We start from the raw sequence: 19086 nt of genomic DNA on the forward strand, positions 1-19086 counted from the left end.
GATCAGTTGAGTGCTTCACCAGTGCAGGTACCACGTGCGCTGAACGGGTCAGCCAGGCCCTCGGGAGGTTTGGCTTGGGTGCTTGACTTGGCTCCACGCTGCCTGGGCCCGGCTCTGCTGATCACTGCCCGTGAGCCCTCGATTCTCACCAGCCGCCTCCTCCTTTCAGATCATCAATTTCCGAGAGCCCGTGACCCTGGACTTTCTGGATGCCGAGCTGGAGGATGAGAACAAGGAGGAGGTGAGCTGAGCTCTCCCCTGCCTCCCCTCCGCATGCCCCCCAAGACCAGGGACTCACTTTATGCAGGCAAAGCCTGATTTAAAAGCAGCATTGAGGGCCCCCTGCGCTGGCAGAGAGGCCCTGCAGCCTGCAGCTTTCTGTGCAGAGGATACTGGCTCCTGCGTGGTGAAATGAAACCCCCAGAACTCGCTCTTCAGAGAGGCTGCCAGACATGCTGCAGAGGGAACCGCTTTCTTCTGCCCCGCCCCAGCCTGAATGCTGGCCCACACATGGCTGAATACTGCAGACTGGCCGGGGAGGGGACATTGCATGGCATGGATCCTGACTGCGGTGGGGAAAGCGGTCCCGCACAGGGGATTTGGAGCTTGTGAACATGCTCAGACCCAGCTCTCACTCCATAAACATCCTCCACTCCCATCCCACCCACTCCTCCCAGCCGTCAGAGAGGTGATCATCCTTCTTCTTCCGTCTCCATGGCCCTGGGGCCTGCAGGAGGCCCTGCTCTCCCTGCCAAGTGATCTGTTGGGCTCCTGGCTGACCACATTAGGTCCTTCTCCCCTCCCCGTGTGCCTGAAGTGCTGACAGGGTCGCTGAGAGCCAGCCCAGCCAGCAGCCTGCCCAGGGCTCAGCCTCCTGGGCGCAGAGCGACGGTGTATGTCAGGGCTCACATTCCTTCCTGCCTCTTCCCTAGATCCGGAGAAGTATGATCGATGGTGACAATGGGCAAAGAGTCATCAAGACCCTGATCAAATCCCTGGATGAGGTAAGGGCTTGCCAGGGCCCAGGCGGCGTTAGAGTGGAGATGGGGGAGTGAACAGGGAGGTCCTGGTCAGCTGGCTCTTAAACTACTGTATTCGTGGGGGCAACGCTGGAACACGGGGGTCTCCAAGGTCATTGGAGCCTGGGACAGGGAGAATCCTGGCTCATGGGGGGCCTGTCGCACCCAGAGCTTGGAGTGCGACTCCTGACGCTCCCCTGTCCGTGGGCTGTAGCAACCAGGCTGCCATTTCAGCATCTCCTTCTGAGCCCTGACTGTGTCCTGTCCCCCTTGGAATTCTAGCGATACATCGATGAAGTCATCAGGACCTACACCTGGACCCCTATCAAAAGCACCAACTACAGGTCAGCAGCGTGCGGCCGGCAGGAGGGGGTGGGCGGGCTCTGCTCCATCCATTGTTACCCCTCTGAAGGCACAAAACGGCAGTGGGAAAAATCAGCTGGATGCCAGCCATCGGCTGTCAAGGGAAAAATTGATGACAGGCGTGGGGTCCAAGACAAATCGAACAGTGGTTAAAGCCCTGGGCTAGGAATCAGGAGATCTGGGTTTGGTCCCTGGCTTTATCCTCCCATCAGTCTTCTTTTCTCAAGACTAAACATGCCCAGTTTTTTTAACCTGTTCTCAGAGGTCAGGTTTTCTAAACCTTTGATCATTTTTGTTGCTGTCCTCTGGACTCTCCCTGATTTGTCCACATCTTTCCTGAAGTGCAGCACCTAGAACTGGACACGGCATTCCATCTGAGGCCTCGCCGGTGCCCCGTAGAGCTGGGTAGTGACCTCCCATGTCTTACACACGATACTCCTATTAATACACCCCAGAATGATATTAGTTTTATTTGCAATAATATCCCATTATTGACTCAGACTCAATTTGTGATCCATTCTAACCTCCAGATCTTGTTCGGCAATACCACCTCCTAACCATTTACTCCCCCTTTTGTAACTGTACATTTGATTTTTCCTTCCTAAGTGTAAGTACATTGAATTTCATCTTGCAAATTACACTGCATTGAAAGACACCAGATTTCACGACAAACATTCCTATTGTTACTTCCCCATGCCAACAATTGTGCAAGGGTGTTACATAATCCTGGATACATGAAGAGGTGTCCAGCAGATACTCTCTATTAAAATGTAATTCACGCTGCCTAGGCGTTTGAAGACATGGATTTTTCTCTTCTTTTAAAAAAAAAATTAGGAAATTCCATTAACAAAAAAACTACTTTAATAAATCATTAAAGTTGCACAGTTAAGAATTCAAAATTCAGAAAATGCCCAAGTTGAGATTGCACGTACCACCTTAATTCTATCTTCTTATGCATATACATTACAATACACCCTAATCACACGATCTCAGTCTATTTTTCAAATACTAGATGGTAGCATAGAATTTTTGCTAAAGCCTTGTAAGATGTGCAAGGAATAAGAGAGACTCCTCAGGGCCATAACAAGCGTATTTAAAACTGCAGGGGAAAGTGATTTGATGTATTATTTGGGAATTAGTATGTGATGAAGTAATTAATAGAGCTCGTCGGGAATTTTCCAACAAAACATTTTCCCATTAGAAAATGGTGGTTCATCAAAATCAAAACTGTTGGCGAGAAATGGTCGGTTTCAACAAATCTCCCGATTCCAAAAAATGTTGGGGGGAAAAAGTGTTCTGAAGTTGTCAAAATGTCCTATTTCAACATTTTCAAACCGAAAACATTTTCAGCTCGAAAAAACTTTTTGTTTAGAAATTTTAGTTAATGGATGGTTAAAAAGGTGGGGGGGGATTAAAAGTAAAAAATGAAACATTTTGATATTTTCAAAATGAAACATTTTGATTAACCCGTTATGAATTTTTTACCAATTTTAAGATTTTGACATTTCATCCCGATTCAGGACAGGAAAAATGTTTGAAATCCCAAAGATCCTGTTGGGATGGGAAAACCATTTCCAACCACCTTTAGTAATTAGAGATTTTATAGGAATTAATACTTACTAATAATTAATAACATCTGGGCAGAACGAAAGTAGGGTGCGCATCTTTTAATTGGCATTTTCTGACTTTCTGACTTTATACTGTTATATTGTAGCATTATTATCACAAAACCGGCATCTCTGGCACTTGAGTTTTACTGGAGAAATAAGTCAAATTATCTGACGTCCGTTCTCAGAATTTGGGGGCAAACTACAGTGACCTTCCCATCTGTCTTCTGCTAGGGCCTGAAATATTCACCAGCCAACCAGACTCTGCCATTTGCCTGATAATACCTGCTAGAGTAGAATGAGGGCAGACTGCTGGTTGGGACCCATGTGAAATCATGCCTGTGCATTGCTCGTGAAGGTTTGCACCCTACCTGCCACGGGAAGAGAGAGGGCAGCAGCCATGGGGGAAATACAACCATGGACCAGTTTTTAAAGGTGCTAAGCTTCCCCATCACCCCTTAAATCAGTGAGAGCTGTAGATGTTCCCCATAGAAAAACAGGTCTTGTTCGCTATGGCTTCTAGAGCCTCAGGGAAGGCTACCATCTAGTGGGTAGACACGTTCATTGCATGTATATCTATTCCCTAGGGATTGCTGCAAAGCATGGACATGGTTAATTACTTTTTTCCCCGAGGCTACTTAGGGACTAGAGAAACCACACACAGTCCCTGCTCTGGAGAGCGGGCCATCTGATTCCATGCATAACAGTGACAAAACAGTGGGCTGAGGGTGGGGAAGGAAGCACTAGGGGGGCAGTCATAAGGGGATGGTGCAGCTCCGTCTCGGAGGCTGGGGCATACAGGGAGGGCTAGGGGAATAATCTTTGTGCTAGGTTTTGGCATGTGGCCTGATAAAAATGATGCCACTCAAATCCCTACAAGGCAATGGAAAGGGGTCAGAGGATTCCAGCTGTTAGAGGGCTGGACATGTGTGGGGAGAGCAGAGACTGGGCAGACAGCTGATAGGGGAGTGAAGTGTGGGAGAAGGACAGGAACAGAATGGAGATGACAGGGCTAGCAGTGGACAAAATGGGGGAAAATTAGGGAGGCTGCCGCAGAAATGCCCTCCTGGATCTCCCTTTGGCTACCAGGAATGGAAGAGTGTGCTGTGGATTCCTGAACCCCCTGGGATGGACTTTGGGTGCCGCTCCTGGGAGGGAAGAGCTGGATTTGGCTAAAGGGAATGTACTAGCAAAAGACACTTTGAAGCCATCTGTCCCTACGTTTCATGGGGAAGTGTGGATGCATAGAGTCCGTTCCAAACATGCGTTCAGTCGGACAGTCAGCAGCAGGGTTAGCACATGCTGGTGTTGATCCTTTGTTCTCCATGGGGCTCCGTGTGGGTGCTGGGGTAGTTCACAAATGCAGGAACAGAGACCATGTCTGTACATTTTCCCTCTGCTACGTGTCACTTCCTGCTCCCAAGACAGAGTGCCCCTTGAATCCTAAGGGATCAGGCCCCAGATGCCCCCAGTTACATTTTCAAACACCAGAGTCTAGAAAAACACATTGGGTAAAATCCTGGCCCTACCGGCATTCAGGATCCTACCCCTGGGAAATAGTTTGACAGGCTAGAAAAATGCTGATTCTTTCCTTCCTTCCCTTCCATAGCCTGGGGCTGGTCTTGCCCCCTTACAGCACATACTACATCCGGGCAAACCTCAGCGACCAGATTCTCCAAGTGAAGTGTAAGTAGACACTTTCCTTTGTCTCTTGCCCTTTCACATGCCCTTTGACCCTGAACCTACCAGCTGGTACCGAGAATGACCAGTGGGGGGAAAAGAATAAGCAAAACTTTTGCTACTAAAATGAATAATAATCATTTCAAAATAGAGTCGAACAATGACATTTAAAACAGAAGGTGAATTGTCTGCTTGGGAATGTGAGGGTTGCATATTTAGATTTTGAATTTTAAAAAAACCCTAAAACAAAACGTTTCCTAAAAAATCCAAAGACCCATCTAGAGGAGATGTGGTTGAAGCGCTGCTGTATATGCTTTCTATGTACTAGGTGATAATTCTGACGCAGCCAGTTACTTTGAAAGCCTGTGAAGATTTGCATGTTTTGTTTTCGTTGAGATTCTTTTGGGTTTTGTTTTAAATCACTTTTGTTTTTACGATTTAAGTTTTGGTTGGTTGATTTTCTTTTTAATTAATTTATAATTAATCTGTGTACTTATGTGTTAGCCTGTGCACCTCTCTCTCTCTTTCTCTCTCTCTCTTTCTCTCTCTCATTCTCTGCCAGCACCTATTTTCCCACCTAAGGATAAGAGTCACTCCTGAGACCCCTCTTCCTCTAGTATAAAACATAGGGCCTTCCTGGGGTTAGATTTTGTTCACAATAGGAATTTGGAATGAACCAACATAATATCCAGTTAGAGTCATCTCCCCAGGTTTGGTTGTTCCCAGGGTTCCTCTTCAGGTTGTTGCTCAGCCCACACCTTAGGTCCTCTCTTGTTAGATATATCTAGGTGGGGTAATGGGCCACCTGCATCAGTCAGCAGAACCCATGTAAACCTTTCCCAGCAGGAGCAGGACTTGCTAGCAGGCAAACACTGCCATCCAGTTACTTACCTCTTTGCTAGAGCCGTGCCGCAGTTTGGTATCCTCTTCAACGCAAGCCCCATTGGGATCCAGTTCCTGCAAACCCCCACGGTAGCCAGCGTCTCGGCTCTATGGCCGGGAGTCAATCCCATGACTTCATGTACTTCTTTTGGAATCCAGGAGAAACCAGTGTCCAATCTCGCTCCTTGGCATTGGATGACGGGAGCCAGGGCAGTGCCCCCAAGGAGATACCCATGGGAATCCCCGTGGCCTCTGTCACTTGAAGGAGCTCGTGTTGCTCTGAACTCTCTGCACCAATATCTGGGCACACCCTGAGTCCACTAGGTGGTCACCCTGGCTGCTCAGCCTCCATGAAGAAGTCATCGTGTGTTGCCAGGCTGTGCCAGCGTAAACGGGCTGGGGCCATCAAGCCAAGCCTGCACCCTAAAAACAGCTCTAGAGCGATCATAGTAATCAGTTCTCTGGTTTGTGACACAGGCTTGAGCGGCTCAGGGGATCAGTTGTCAGGCACAGGCCCGTGGCTACATCCACTGAGGGTGAGCTCTAGAATGGCCTCGCATCTGTTCTCACCCGCGGCCCGATTTGCAGCTTGAGTCTGAACCGTTAAAAAATGGGATAAATGGATGGCCCAGAACTCTTCCTCCAACTGAGCGGTGGCAGCTACCACTGGAAGATGAGCAGGTAGGCCTCAGGTCCTCGACCAACCCCATGTTGGGCAAGGAAGGGCTAGCACTCACCAGCCCCAGTGCCCCGTTGTGAAGGAGCAGCGTGCAACATCTTCTCCAGGAACAGCAGCTGCTGTTTCAGAGATTGGAGCGAGACCTGTTGGTTTTATACACAAGAGAGTTTGCAGTGAACCACATCACATCCAGACCAGGGCTTCTCCCCAGACATGGCTGCTCCTGGAATTCCTCCTTGAGGACTGCTCAGCCCACACCCTAGGTCTGTGTCCGTGCTCTCTCGGCAGCCACTCCCATAGCCCTTATGTGGAGGTGGGATAACAGACTTTAACACCCTCCCTTTCCCTGTCTTGATCTCTCTATCCCCCTGCTTTTCTCTGAATACCTTATTCCTTCTCTCTCCTTCCTTTTTGCTCTGTCTCTGTGCCTCCGTGCGTGTCTCTCTCTTCTCCCCTCTCTGGTCTCGTTTAACCTTGACGTTTTGCATGGTCCGCTAACTCAGTAAGAACATTTCTATATCAAGACTGTTGCAACTGTTTGCTACTGACTTTCATTTTTATTTTGATTATATGACTATATATATATTATATTTCTCTAGTTATATCTATACTTTTTATTATTATTTTACTGTGGCCTTTTTTCTTTTCTTTTTTTTTTTTTTTATGTCTTTTTTTGCAAGAGGTTTCCTTTCGGTCTGATTATGATACACAATATTTTTATTCAAACATAAATTGAATAAAATATTGTTTGTGCCCTCCCTCCTTCCTCCTTTCCACCCAACCCCTCCCCCTTTTTTTTGTTTGTTGTTTTTTCGTTTGTTTTTTTCTTGCTTTCTCTCTCTGGTGGATTCACACAGTACCAAACATCAAAATGAAGGGCAAGTATTTTCAGTCTTAGACCACTAACCCTTCACCACCACCACCACCCCGTGTCCAGTACCCCCACCCCTCACTCCCACCCTTCACCGACTCTCCCTTACCTCCCCCACCCAGCCTGCTTGCCCATTTCCTTGCCCGTTTGCCACGCCTAACCTTGCAAACCTCCGCCAAACTGTTCCTTCCTCCACTCCTTCCCTGCAGTTCTTTCCCCCTTTATTTGAAAGCAACATGTCTTGTTATGTTCATGAGAGCTTTGTCCCTACTTCTGTCCGCACTCCTTTCCTGTGCATTGCTCAGAAATTCGATTGGATATCGTTAAAGAGTCACTCGCCTATGGAATTGTTCTGTTTTGATTCAATAAGGTTTTGTAGCTAGTTTAATATCCTGCTCTTCCGCCTGTCCCAGCCCCTTTTCTTGTTCTTCCCTTCTTTCACTCCTTCCCTACAAATCTCTCCCCCTTGCTCCTGTGCGTTCCTCCTCTTCAAGACAACTCAAACTGAATGGGATAGGGCTGTGCAGAGACCTCCAGACTCAGAGGTACTTGGAACTAGATTCAGTGATCACTTAAAAACTAATAATCATACTAAGCACTGGACCTCCTGAGTAGGGAGATGTTGGCTGAGCAGAAGAAGGGGCTGGAATCTCAGACAGGTCCATGGCATGCTTGGATCAAAGCTACTCCTCCAGGATCAAGTCTCAACTGTGATATTAGGAAGGCCCCAGATCGTGTGTCACCGTGGCTGTCTCACGCTGGTCCACGTGCCAAGTTGCACCGGTTTAACTCAAGGTGTGATTTTAGGCTGATTTAGTTTAACAGAGGCATGAGGCTGGATGGACTCTCTTATTGCTATTTAAATCAGGGTTCTGTGGTTTAGTTTAAGTGAATTGGGGAAGGGTTTATCCCCAAAAAAACAACTCTTAAATTTAAATACATGTCTCCATGTGCTGCCAAGGTGTGCGTAGAGAAGGCCTGAGGGTTCAGTCCTAGTTACGGCCACTTGTGGTATCCTGGGTCAGGTGGCACCGAGGGGAGAGTTATCTGGCATCGTATATTCAAGTTAAGTGGCTCTAGGTACATACGGTACAATCTGGTGTGGTGCTGTACCGCTGCTTGGACATGAATTTCCCACAATCCCCTGGAGCCCCAAGTCGATGTCCCTTCAAGTCGATGGGAGTCCTTCCAGTTGATTTCTGTGGCCATTGTATTGGGATCTAGGAGCATCCTCAGAGGAAAAATAAAGGGGGATGAGTTGGCTGGAGCTCAGTTCTTCTGTGGTTTCCGTTTTCTCCGTCCTTTATAAAATAAAGAGTCAGACCCCAAGAAATGCAGAGCAGCTAGCAACTCCCGTTGACTCCCGTGGGAGGTGGCCTAGCATAAGCACAGCTTTCCAGGGATTGGGCCAACTCCATCAGTCTTTACTCAGGCAGATCGCCCACAGTACGAACTTCTGGATTTGACCCAGTGATCTGCCCCCCTAATGTCCCTAAAGTAATAGTGGGGCAGATGCATTAGAACATTTTTTATCGCCAGTACGCAGCTGTAAGCCTCCCAGTGATATGAGTGAAGCTCCATCCCTAAACCCCAGGCAGTGGGATAGTGCTTACCCTTCAGCATCTGCCTCCACCGCTTTTCTATTTGTCATGTGAACAGAGAGGAAATGGCTGGTCCTGCCCAGGCAATAGCGAGACATGGTCCTGCCTTTTGGGGACAGCTGAGTCTGAAAACACTGTCACGTAAAACCAGAGACATTGGGCAGCTAAGGACCAACTTTGCCTCTCTTGCTTGCAAAACCAAAAGGAGACGTGTCAGGGTCTGGTTAAAGGGGGCCCGGGGGCCCATGCACTGTCAGGAATGCCGGTGTGATTCAGTGGGAGGGCATGGATGAGACTCTCCCTGGGAAAAAGGCATTGAGATACTTGGCGAAACGATTGAATCCTAGAAATATGGGGCTGGAAGGGACCCCGAGAAGCCGTCGAGTCCAGTCCCCTGCGCTAAGGCAGGACCAAGTCAGCCTAGACCAGTCCTGACAGGGGTTTGTCCACCCAGTTCCTAAACCCAGTTTTTCCTAGTATCTAACCCAAATCTCCCTTGCTGCAGATTCAGACCATTACTTCTTGTCCTTTCTTCTGTGGAGATGGAGAACAATTGGTCCCCGTCCTCTTTGTAAAAGCCCTTCTTCCATTTGAAAAATATCAGGACTCTCTTCAGTCTGCTTCTCCAGATGCTGTGGGACTCAGTAGTGTCCAACGGGGCCAAACGTTGGTGTGACACTGTGCCGCACGGAGGGTCTGACCCAAAACCTGTCGGAGTCAATGAGACCCTTTCCATTAAGTTGTCTAGGCTCTGACTCAGGGCCATGATCAATGGCAAATCACAGCTGCTGGGTTTCAAGTCATGAGAGAGCATGTGGAAAATGAACGGAGCTCCCCAGTGGCATTCCCTGCATCTTCTCAGGCATGCAGACGACCGGGGGGATGGCTGGGACGTGCCACTCATTGCTCTCCTTCCCCCAGCCACCCCCCACTTCCACCAAAGACACACACAACCCCACCGCACAGTGGAAGCTCCACTGTACGCTACCCATTCCTCTACCAGTTCCCCCAGCCAGGTGGAGAGGAGAGGCTCAGAGACCATGATGACTTGGGAGGGATGGACAGACAAATGCCCTAGACAGACAGACAGACAGAGGAGGGGAAGGAAGGAGAAAGGTAAGGGGAGCATTGCCCTCAGCCCTGTTCTATCAGCCTTGAGTTGCCTCTTCCCAGTGACCCTGTAATGGCAATGCTGATGGAATAATGACTAGTGTTTTTGTATTCCTTTCCTTTTCCTCCTTTCATTGGCTTGTATCCAGACCCCGCCTTACAGAAAACAACAGTCCAACCTATGGCTGTGCTGCCCGGCAAAGGGCCGCGTGTGTCTTGCAATGCACTGTGGGAAGACGCGGGGTGGCGGGAGGGCGTGGGGCTCGGCTGCTCGTATGCTTAATCTCTGTGTATTTATGTGTACGTAGGGGCAGCTCCGTGTGAAAAATGCAGACGGGCTGTGCTAGCTGAGCCTGAGAGTTGTCAGAAAAGAGCCTGCAATGGAGAGCTGGCAACAGCCATCCCCATGGCTGGACTAGCCATCTGGGCCATCAAATCCCAACTGGATTGGTCATGTGCCAAACACACGGCATGGGTTTTTCCTTCCTTGCCTTCCAAACCACTTGGGCCATCCGGGAGGGATTCCTCCATCCCCTCTCCTTATATGCTGCTCTAGCCTTTGTCTGAACCAGAATCCAGCCACCAAGGCCACAGCAGTGCAGACTGAGGTTTCCCTGCAATTTTTATGGGTGAAAACCCCTAGGACCCAACTTCTGTGCTCATACAGGTAATCCATGCACAAATCGCCCATCCCAATGGCTCCTGTGGGGCGACTCATCTGAGTGCGGTCCCTTTGCAGGAATAAAGGAGGCAGGACAAAGCTCTAAGTCACATCCATGATTGGACCGGAAAGCCAGGGTGTCTCCAAACGTCATGTGAACAACTGATAACCCCCCACCTCCACTCCTCGCCTACTCCCTGCCCAGCGGCCTGTGGACACCTCAGCCTTTGTTGAAACTGAAAATCCACCTTTTTGCTTTCGAGAGTCGCTCTCAGCAACGCAAGGGGTTTTTTTTTCTCACACGGGCATGGCCTCCACCTTTCCTGACAGCCATAAGGCTTCTGGTTGGCTCCTCCTCCATTCCCCACCCTATCAGGTCCTCTCCTGGGCCCATGGTGCCAGGCTTCAGCAACACATTGCCCCCCGTGGCAAATATCTCCTATTCTTCTAGGTTTTGTACCGAGCAGATGCCTGCGCCACATAACCAAGAGATAATGGCAATGGCAGGGGAAACCAAGGAGATCTAATAGGATGCAGAACAGGGAACAAGGGAGATGCAGAAAGACAACATTGTGGCCCTCAGCTTGGGTCCTTTAATCTGTAAGAGCCAAACTGGAAACCTCCATTGGAGGAGCAGGAAGGTTAGCCTAGGCTGCTCCGACAGCCCCAACAACCCCCTCCACCTTAATCCAGATTTGAAAGACGCCATTACAACCTGACCAAGGGGGATGGCTATTGCTGAGCTGTAGACCATTGGCAGGCGGAAGGCAGCATCACCCCCACAATGCATTGCATTTTACTTTTATTCAGTGGGTAAGTCTTTGGTTGGACTGTCTTCATAAAGGACCTTGGTTTGGCCATGTTGATGCCTGAACAATGATTTTTATTACCCAAAAAAAATTGTTTTAGTAATTTTCTTCCCATATGAGCCTAGCATGTGGTTTTTTCGTTGTTAACAATCCTCATAAGAGAGAGATGCCTATATGACCTGCTGAACATGCATATATATATAAATGTGTGCACATCTATATATATGTGTGTGTGTGTGTGTAACTATACGGCCCCTATTCATACATAGACCATGGATCAAATATATTGCATTTCAGAGCACAAACCAAAACAAAATCCAGTCAAATCACCAAATCTTTCTAACGTTGGCAACATATTGGCTATAACTCTCCTTGTGCGATGCTGCAGTTACCAACAAAATGTCCCTTCCTTTCTCTCTCGTTAAAAATCAGCAAATTGTTTGATCTCTTTCGTTTATTCCTCTCTTTCTTTCTCTCTCTCTCTCTCATATTCTGAGACCGAAGCCCCTTTCTTCGTTTTAAACCCCCGCCGGATAACGTTACCTTTCTGTTGCAGATTTTGAATTCCTGCTGCCAAACAGCTTTGAGTCCGAGGGACATGTATTCATTGCGCCCAGGTAGCTTTGCGTGTCAGCTTGCTGAGGTGTCCATGTAACCACGCTCCCCACCTGCCATGCTAACCCCGGGGCTACTTCAACTCCCCCTATCCCATTTCCACCTCCACCCCTCCAAATATTCCCTCTCATCACCCCCCTTCTCCAGAACTGACACCACCTCATTGTGCCTGTCTTATAATTTGTTTCTTGTGTGTGTTGTGTGCTCGTCTGCCAACCGGACACTGGAGCTGCTACCTGCACTTTGTTGAGCCTCCACCACGGTCGGCAGCCCGTGTCTGTCTTCTGTTCACTTATATACGTGAGCACAGTATATATGGATAGCTGTATATGAGGCGTATATACGTGTACATATATAGCTATAGTTTCTGAAAAGTCTCACGGATCAGCAGACAACCTCAGAGGTCATACTGGGATTGCTGTGACCTCATACAGTCATGTTGGCTAAGCTGGTCAGATTGTTCAATTATGGATAATATTTGGTTCAACAATTCATTATTCAGCTTTGGGTGACCAAATACATTTGGTTTTAAACGGCAGAATAACAAGCAGCGCTTAACAAACTTTTGGCCTGAATTGTTGAAGGAATAATAGTTTGACTAAAACAACAAGAGTTCTGTAGCACTTTAAAGACTAACAAATTTAATGTCAGCAGGCATGCATAAGCTTTCGTGGGCTTCAGCCCACTGCATCAGTTGGTACTGCATCAGTTGTTGGTACTGCATCAGTTGTTGGTACTGCATCAGTTGGTACTGCATCTGAGGAAGTGGGCTGAAGCCCACGAAAGCTTATCCATGCCTGCTGAAACTAAATTTGTTAGTCTTTAAAGTACTACAGAACTCTCGTTGTTTTTGCTGTATACAGACTAACACGGCTACCCCTCTGGAACTCTTCTACATGGAAAGTTTAACTAAAATTTGTGGAAAGCTGAAGATTAACAAACGCTTTCACTAATACTGGGTGGAGTTTGAACACTCTTGAAGAGCCCATTGAATGATGCACTTTAGTGAAAATTTTAACAGTGCATTTTTTATTGTTCCTCTGTCTCCACTCTAATTGAAAAGTCTAATAGAAGGTAATAGGGATTGAACTAATAGGGTCCTATAGGACTAACTCTAAAAACCTGTAGGTCTTAATAAATAAGGAACTCCATTCTACAAGGTTTTTTTGCTTTTGTGGAATTCTATAGCAGAGATAGAAATTTCTGTTAAAATCTGTAGGAAAAAATCTATAGAAATATTGGTCACACTTTTTTACTAAGGTTCTATTTATAAATAGTTTATAAAGGATTAATAAATGGTTATTGGATGTTTTAATGAATGGTTGATGCAGTTGTTATAGAATCCAACAGGTCAATAGATTGCTTATAACCATATCTTAGAATCAGCTGAACACCTACTGATGTGCTCATAACGATCTATAACACATTCTACTCAAGTCTGTAACATGCTTATAACATCCGTTAATCATTTACTAACCCATAATAAGCTATTTATAAATGTATCCTTAATATAGTCTGGGACTCCAATGGGATTGTTTTCTTTTAAATGCTCTAGGACTTTTTGTTCATAATGAGGCAATATTAACGAGACACTTAAGGAGTGTGGCATTTAAACAGAGACAGTGTCCACTAGAGACATAATATTTCAAAGCATATATTATTTTAAAAAATAAAATAAAAACAACCCACATGTTATGAGAAACTACTGTACATTATCGGGGTCATGTGACTCCAACCTCAGCTCTCAGCACAGAACATTACCAGAAGCTCTTGATGAATTCCTAGCTTTTTATTAGAGATCCATTGTGTTACCAATGTGTTGTTCGTGTATGTCAGAGATCCAAGAGGCCAATCCAACAGTCATGAACTTTGGCCTGTTTGAAATTCAGATCCAAATGACGTAGAGAAGAGAACTTTGGGATTACCTTGTAGTGATTTGTTGCATATTAACCATTTTTGTAATAATAGGTAAGAATCTTCCAAATTTGAAATTTTTCCTGTGTATGTTCCTTGCTCCAAATTGGTATCAATAATGTGACGCCACAGAAAAAGAAATAGGATCGTGTTTTTTATGCATCCATAACCTATGAGGCCTGTGATATCTCTGTAAGATGTCCCAGGAGGACCATGTGAGATTACATCAGTGTCAATAAGACTGTATGATATCCCATTAATTCTAATATGTCTCCTGGCATTTTTCAGAAACCATATATCCCATATTGATATCGATGTGCGTGGGTGAGCACATATATCTGTACTCATTTGTGTAGATATATAGGTGGCTGTAGTTAAAGACGACTTTGGGATGCCTACAGCTCTTTGAGCAACAGAGGGTTGTGGGTATCTACCAGGCTTCTACCCATCATGTGAAAAGCTTAGAAGGTGGGAGGATGTTCTGTCATGTTGGTGGAATGAAAAGAGGAGACTTGAACCTTGCACAGTGCAGCAGGAAATTCAAAGCAAAGGGCTTCCCAGCTCAGCTTCCCACACAGGGAGGGGGCTTTATGCCCCTACTGACAAACCCTGCTTTCACACACACACAGGCCCCCACTGTCAGTGCTGTTATATGGGGGCACGCATGCCAGATACAGATGCTGCTGCTCTGCTCCATTCCTATCCGTGACAGCAGCGCCGCGTCATCTGGAGAGTGGTGCATGAAAGCGTCCTCTTACAAGACCCCCAGTCAGATCACCGTGCGTGCTGCAACAGAGCAACGCCAAGATGGCGGGTGCTGGTGAAATTAACTCCTGGCCTCAGATATGTAAAGAACAGCAGGGAAGTGGGAAAGCAAAGAGTCTGTGGCTGTTCAAGCCATGGGTTTGCAGGAAATACAGAGATGTTACCTGAACTGTCACTGGATGGCCTCAGCCAGAACATTGGGATCCAGTAACTTTTCTCTCCCTCCCCTGATTCAGACCCCAGGCGTTCACAAATCAGGAGTCAGGCCTCTCAAAAATCCAAAATAATGCACACAGGGTTCTTTTTATTTGCCTCCTGGTTGGTTTTCAAGCTTTTCTCCACAACCACGAAAACCAGAAACTTCCTTTTTCTAGCACTGAGAGCTGAGATTCTCCCAATTCCCAGGACTCCGGGAGCTGGAGATTTAAGGGAAAACACCAAATGTCCTGAGCCTTGCGATGAAATCACAAGAACTGGCAACACTTTAGATAATATATGTTTTTTAAAATATTACCGTATTTTACAGTAAAGTCCCACAGCACTGGAGTTACTTCAGGGCCCAGTCAGGGGCCCACTGCTCAGTTCTCTAAGAGATGATGCACACTGATGACCTCTCCTGGGGTATTTGAGCTGGTGAGAAGAGGAGTCATACCTGCTGCATGTGGTCAGAAGTTGCAGGGCTGCTTAAGAATGGGATGCTCATGAGCGCCCACCACTTTCTTTCTCCCCATTGCTGGGCCCACAGAGTAGCCAAGTCCTGGAACAGAGCTGCATGACCTTCTGTGTTTCTTCAGCAGAATGACTCTCTCAGGATCCTCTGATCTTCATGCAGGAGATGTGCACTCCCCTCATCTTCCCTGTTTGTCCTTCTCCCTGCCCAAGTTCTCTTTTGTGGCAGTCATCAGGGCAGATGCAGTTTCTGAGGCTATGTAGCCCCTGTGGGACTCTTTCTCTGACAGCCCGTGATGGGGCTCGTGGATTGGCACTTCAGCACAGTGCCTTCCCTTGATTTCTTCCTCAGTGATCCAACAGCAAAGGGGCTGGGCTGAGTCTGAGATGTCATCCCCAGTGACGGGCGATGTGAAATCCCTCTCCTCTCAGGAGTCACGTAAGCATACACCGGAGCAAAGCCCAAGAAGCTCAGCCCAGCTGATCTGAGTTCCAGAGCCGGGCCTGCTGTGTGTCAGGCAGTGGGGAGCATTGGCTGTCCTCATTAGCTGGCTGTTGTGAAATGCCCCCACACCACAGGGGTCTCAGACCCCAAGCATTCCCAGTGGGTACCCACATACCCTGCCATCTGCTGTCCTGCAGGCATGGATCTGTCTTCCTTCATATCATGTTTGATCCCTTTTTCCAACACCATTACACAGATGCTTTAAACTGAAACAGTAATATTTGAACTGATGAAACAAGACTGGAAAGTCCTGCGAACTGCAGGACCCACTACGCCCCCTGCCAAGGGGTACTCAGCCGCAATCCCGGCCAGGGAGACCAATGGAACATAGCCAAGAGTTCGTGAATACAGTCTTTAAATTGACCCTTTCTCTTGCGCTTTGCACCTGGGTGGCAATAGCAGCTGGGACCTGCTCCCCACGGCATCCTACCTTGAAGGTGTTCGCAGCCTGGCAGCGAGTGGCAATATCATACCAGTGTAACCCACGTGCTGAGTGTGATACAGGCCTCCCCACTGTGCCTGCTGTACAGAGATGAGTCTGTTACAGACACCAGCGTGGGAGCCTGGGCAGCCTGTGCTTTTAACTCTGGAGGTTCCCGGCTCAGTCCCTGGTGCGGCGGCCAAGATGGCAACTCTCACACCAGAATTCAGGGCACGAGGAACCTGGCGTGTTGAGATCAAGGCAGCCTGGGGGCTTGACAGCTGGAGGCAATGGGACCCCGGCATCCGGAGGCAGCTGCTGTCACAGAAGTAGCATCCGCAGCAGGTTTAAAAGCTGTTGGTTTCTCTTTCCTGAGGAGACGTTGCAGCCGTGGGCATTTTGGAGACGGGAACTCTCGGCTGGGCTGGCATGGAACCCAAAAGTTCCTCTCCCTGCACCCAGGGCAAAGCTAGACTGAGCCACGCTCATCCCCTTGACTTCAGCAAAGTTACTGCAGGCATGAATATTGTAAACTCCAGACTATATCCTTAGCGAGTAAATCAGCATATGGCACAACATTTGTTTACCCCCGCTGAGAGTCTGGCCCTGTATGATTTCATACACCTCACACCCGACACTCACATGCCAATGTCTCTCTCTCTCTCACACACACACACACACCCATCCAGATTCTTTTTTTAAACCGTCAATGATCTTTGTTTTCAATGCACCGCAGGGCAGGACTCCAGGCCAAGTGCACACCCGAGAGCAAGACATTGTGAGGGCTGGGACAACAATTGACACACGCAGCGACTAGTGAAGGGTTCTTTACAGAACACAAACACATCTATGCACATGTTCTACACAGCTGATCTAGCACCTATCTATCTATATAAAGGGTACAGATATGCATAACGAGAGTGGGGGTGGGGTAGGGGTGTGGTAACCTGGTTAAAGCATGGCTGGCCATCTGATTTTCATGTTTCTAAGACGAGAGTGGCTGTATGTGGCTGTGCGCAGTGGAAATTGTTCCACCAATGAGACAGAGCCCAGAGCGGTCTCTCAGACCTCCCTCTGCTTTCTCCTTCCTTGCCCCTTCCCCCTGCTGCTTCCAAGAGAGGAGTTTACAAAAGCACGAACTGAATGCGAAATACAAACAATCTCTGGCTCTCCAATGATGTTGCCTTCCTGCTGGTGAGGCTAACTGGATGGGCAGGTGGTTTGCTGTGACTGGAGCGTACAAGCAGCAGCACCAGCTAGGGGAGTGCATTTCTCAGAGCACTTGGTAAACTGAGCGCTTGGCGAATGGAGCACGAAGCAGAATCTATCTGATACTCTCCCACCACTCCCTGCACATGGCAGTCACCTAATCCTCACAATTAATTAATTAATTAATCCTCACAACCCTTTGAGTGAGGCAGGTGGGCATAGTTATCCTCATTGTACAGATGGAGAAACTGAGGCATGGAGCAGTGAGGTGGCTTGCCGAAGGTCACGCAGTGAGTCAGTGGCAGAGCCAGGGAGAGAACGCTGGGAGTTTTGTCTCCCACATCTGTTGCTCTAACTACTGGACCACACTCCCTTGGTCTCCAGACATCAACTGCTTAATCTACTGTGTGCTCCACCACGCTACCTGCTTACGTCTGGCCGCATGGTCAAGTCACAGGATACCAGCTGCAACCTTCGCAGTTCAAATGCTCTTCAAGATGTCTCTCAATCTACTGAATTGTTCATCCTGGATCCTTAGACTGCTATGCCTTATCCTGCGTGTATAGTATGAATTCATTTATTTGGGGGTATTCATTTAAAATACCTGTGTCAGGGCACATGAATGCACCTGTTTGTAACAGAGTCTGTAACATAAGACAGCCTGAATGCCACCCAACATCATTAACCAGCATTTCAAGCTCAGAATAGGCATTTCTTGGTGCTTTAGAACGGCTTTCTCAATGGAGTGGGTTTGCCGCAGAAAGACCAGCTGCTTCTTAAGGTGACAGGGGAATTAATGCTCATGGTCATTGAATCCTAGGCTTCTCCAGGTCCAATGAAGAATTTCTGCGAAGCCCACCCTTATTAAAATGATGGCATGAGAAAGAAACTAGAGTTACATTCAGTCTGGGTCTAATCAGGTGCAAGCCAGTTGAAACCAGACCTGGAAAAAAGGTACTTGTGGTATGGAAGTCAAGGGAAATTCCTCCCAGATTTAGTGCGGTCAGTGGAGTCTTTGCTTATTAAATCCTGGGCCTCTTTTAGGCTATCCGGGAGCATCTAGTCGACAGCACCTGAAGTCATGTAGATCGGGTGTTTTTTGGAGAAGACGCTCCAGCGCGTGAGGGCTTTCAAACACCAAACCACGTCCATCTCCTCCAGCCTTGTCCCTAGCTCATCTGAGCACCTGCCACGTTCCACCATTTTCCTCACTGGTCTCGGGGTTCGCTTGTGACAGGAAGGCAGCCCCAAGTCTTAGCTAATTCACCTGCAGCGAGACATGCAGCAACCTCACGTTAGCTGGATTTTGCAGCCACATGCAGAGGGTGCGTGCAAGGATGCCTGCACCTCCACGGAAGGGCTGAGAACAAAACTAACACTAGGTGTTGTGTCAGCACGCAAGGAGAGTTTGGTGACTTTTCCAAGGCATCCATCCCATTAAATCACCTCAAAGACAGGTGGGATTAGCAGACGGATTATAAATCTGTCACTGCCTAGCCTTCACCCTTTATAAAATCCCGTTTTAGGCAGTCTGGCAAATAGTACTTCTGGTAGATGCATCATAAGGGGCCTTCAGGTGTTCAGGTACCATCGTGCTAGGTGAAAGAGAGGTAGGTTTGAAGATCTCACACCATTTGGTGTTCTCTTCAAAGGTCTTGTCCGGCCCTTCCAGCTGGCATATCATTGAAAAGCCTCAGACTTCTGTT

General features: G+C 47.7%; 1 protein-coding gene across 1 annotated transcript in view; it reads left to right on the forward strand.

Moving 5' to 3' along the window:
* Positions 1-19086, forward strand: part of CACNA2D2 (calcium voltage-gated channel auxiliary subunit alpha2delta 2) — a 467666-nt gene that overhangs the window by 431767 nt on the left and 16813 nt on the right. Inside the window, exons 19-24 of the mRNA XM_067561187.1 lie at positions 170-241; positions 933-1004; positions 1302-1363; positions 4599-4675; positions 7088-7108; positions 11839-11899. Coding sequence (XP_067417288.1) covers positions 170-241; positions 933-1004; positions 1302-1363; positions 4599-4675; positions 7088-7108; positions 11839-11899 — 365 coding nt within the window. The remainder of the gene's footprint in view (positions 1-169; positions 242-932; positions 1005-1301; positions 1364-4598; positions 4676-7087; positions 7109-11838; positions 11900-19086) is intronic.

This window comes from Emydura macquarii, unplaced genomic scaffold (genome assembly GCF_026122565.2).
Source record: "Emydura macquarii macquarii isolate MOO-44397 ecotype Brisbane River unplaced genomic scaffold, CSIRO-AGI_Emac_v2 contig_2369, whole genome shotgun sequence".
NCBI classification, from domain to species: Eukaryota; Metazoa; Chordata; order Testudines; family Chelidae; genus Emydura; species Emydura macquarii.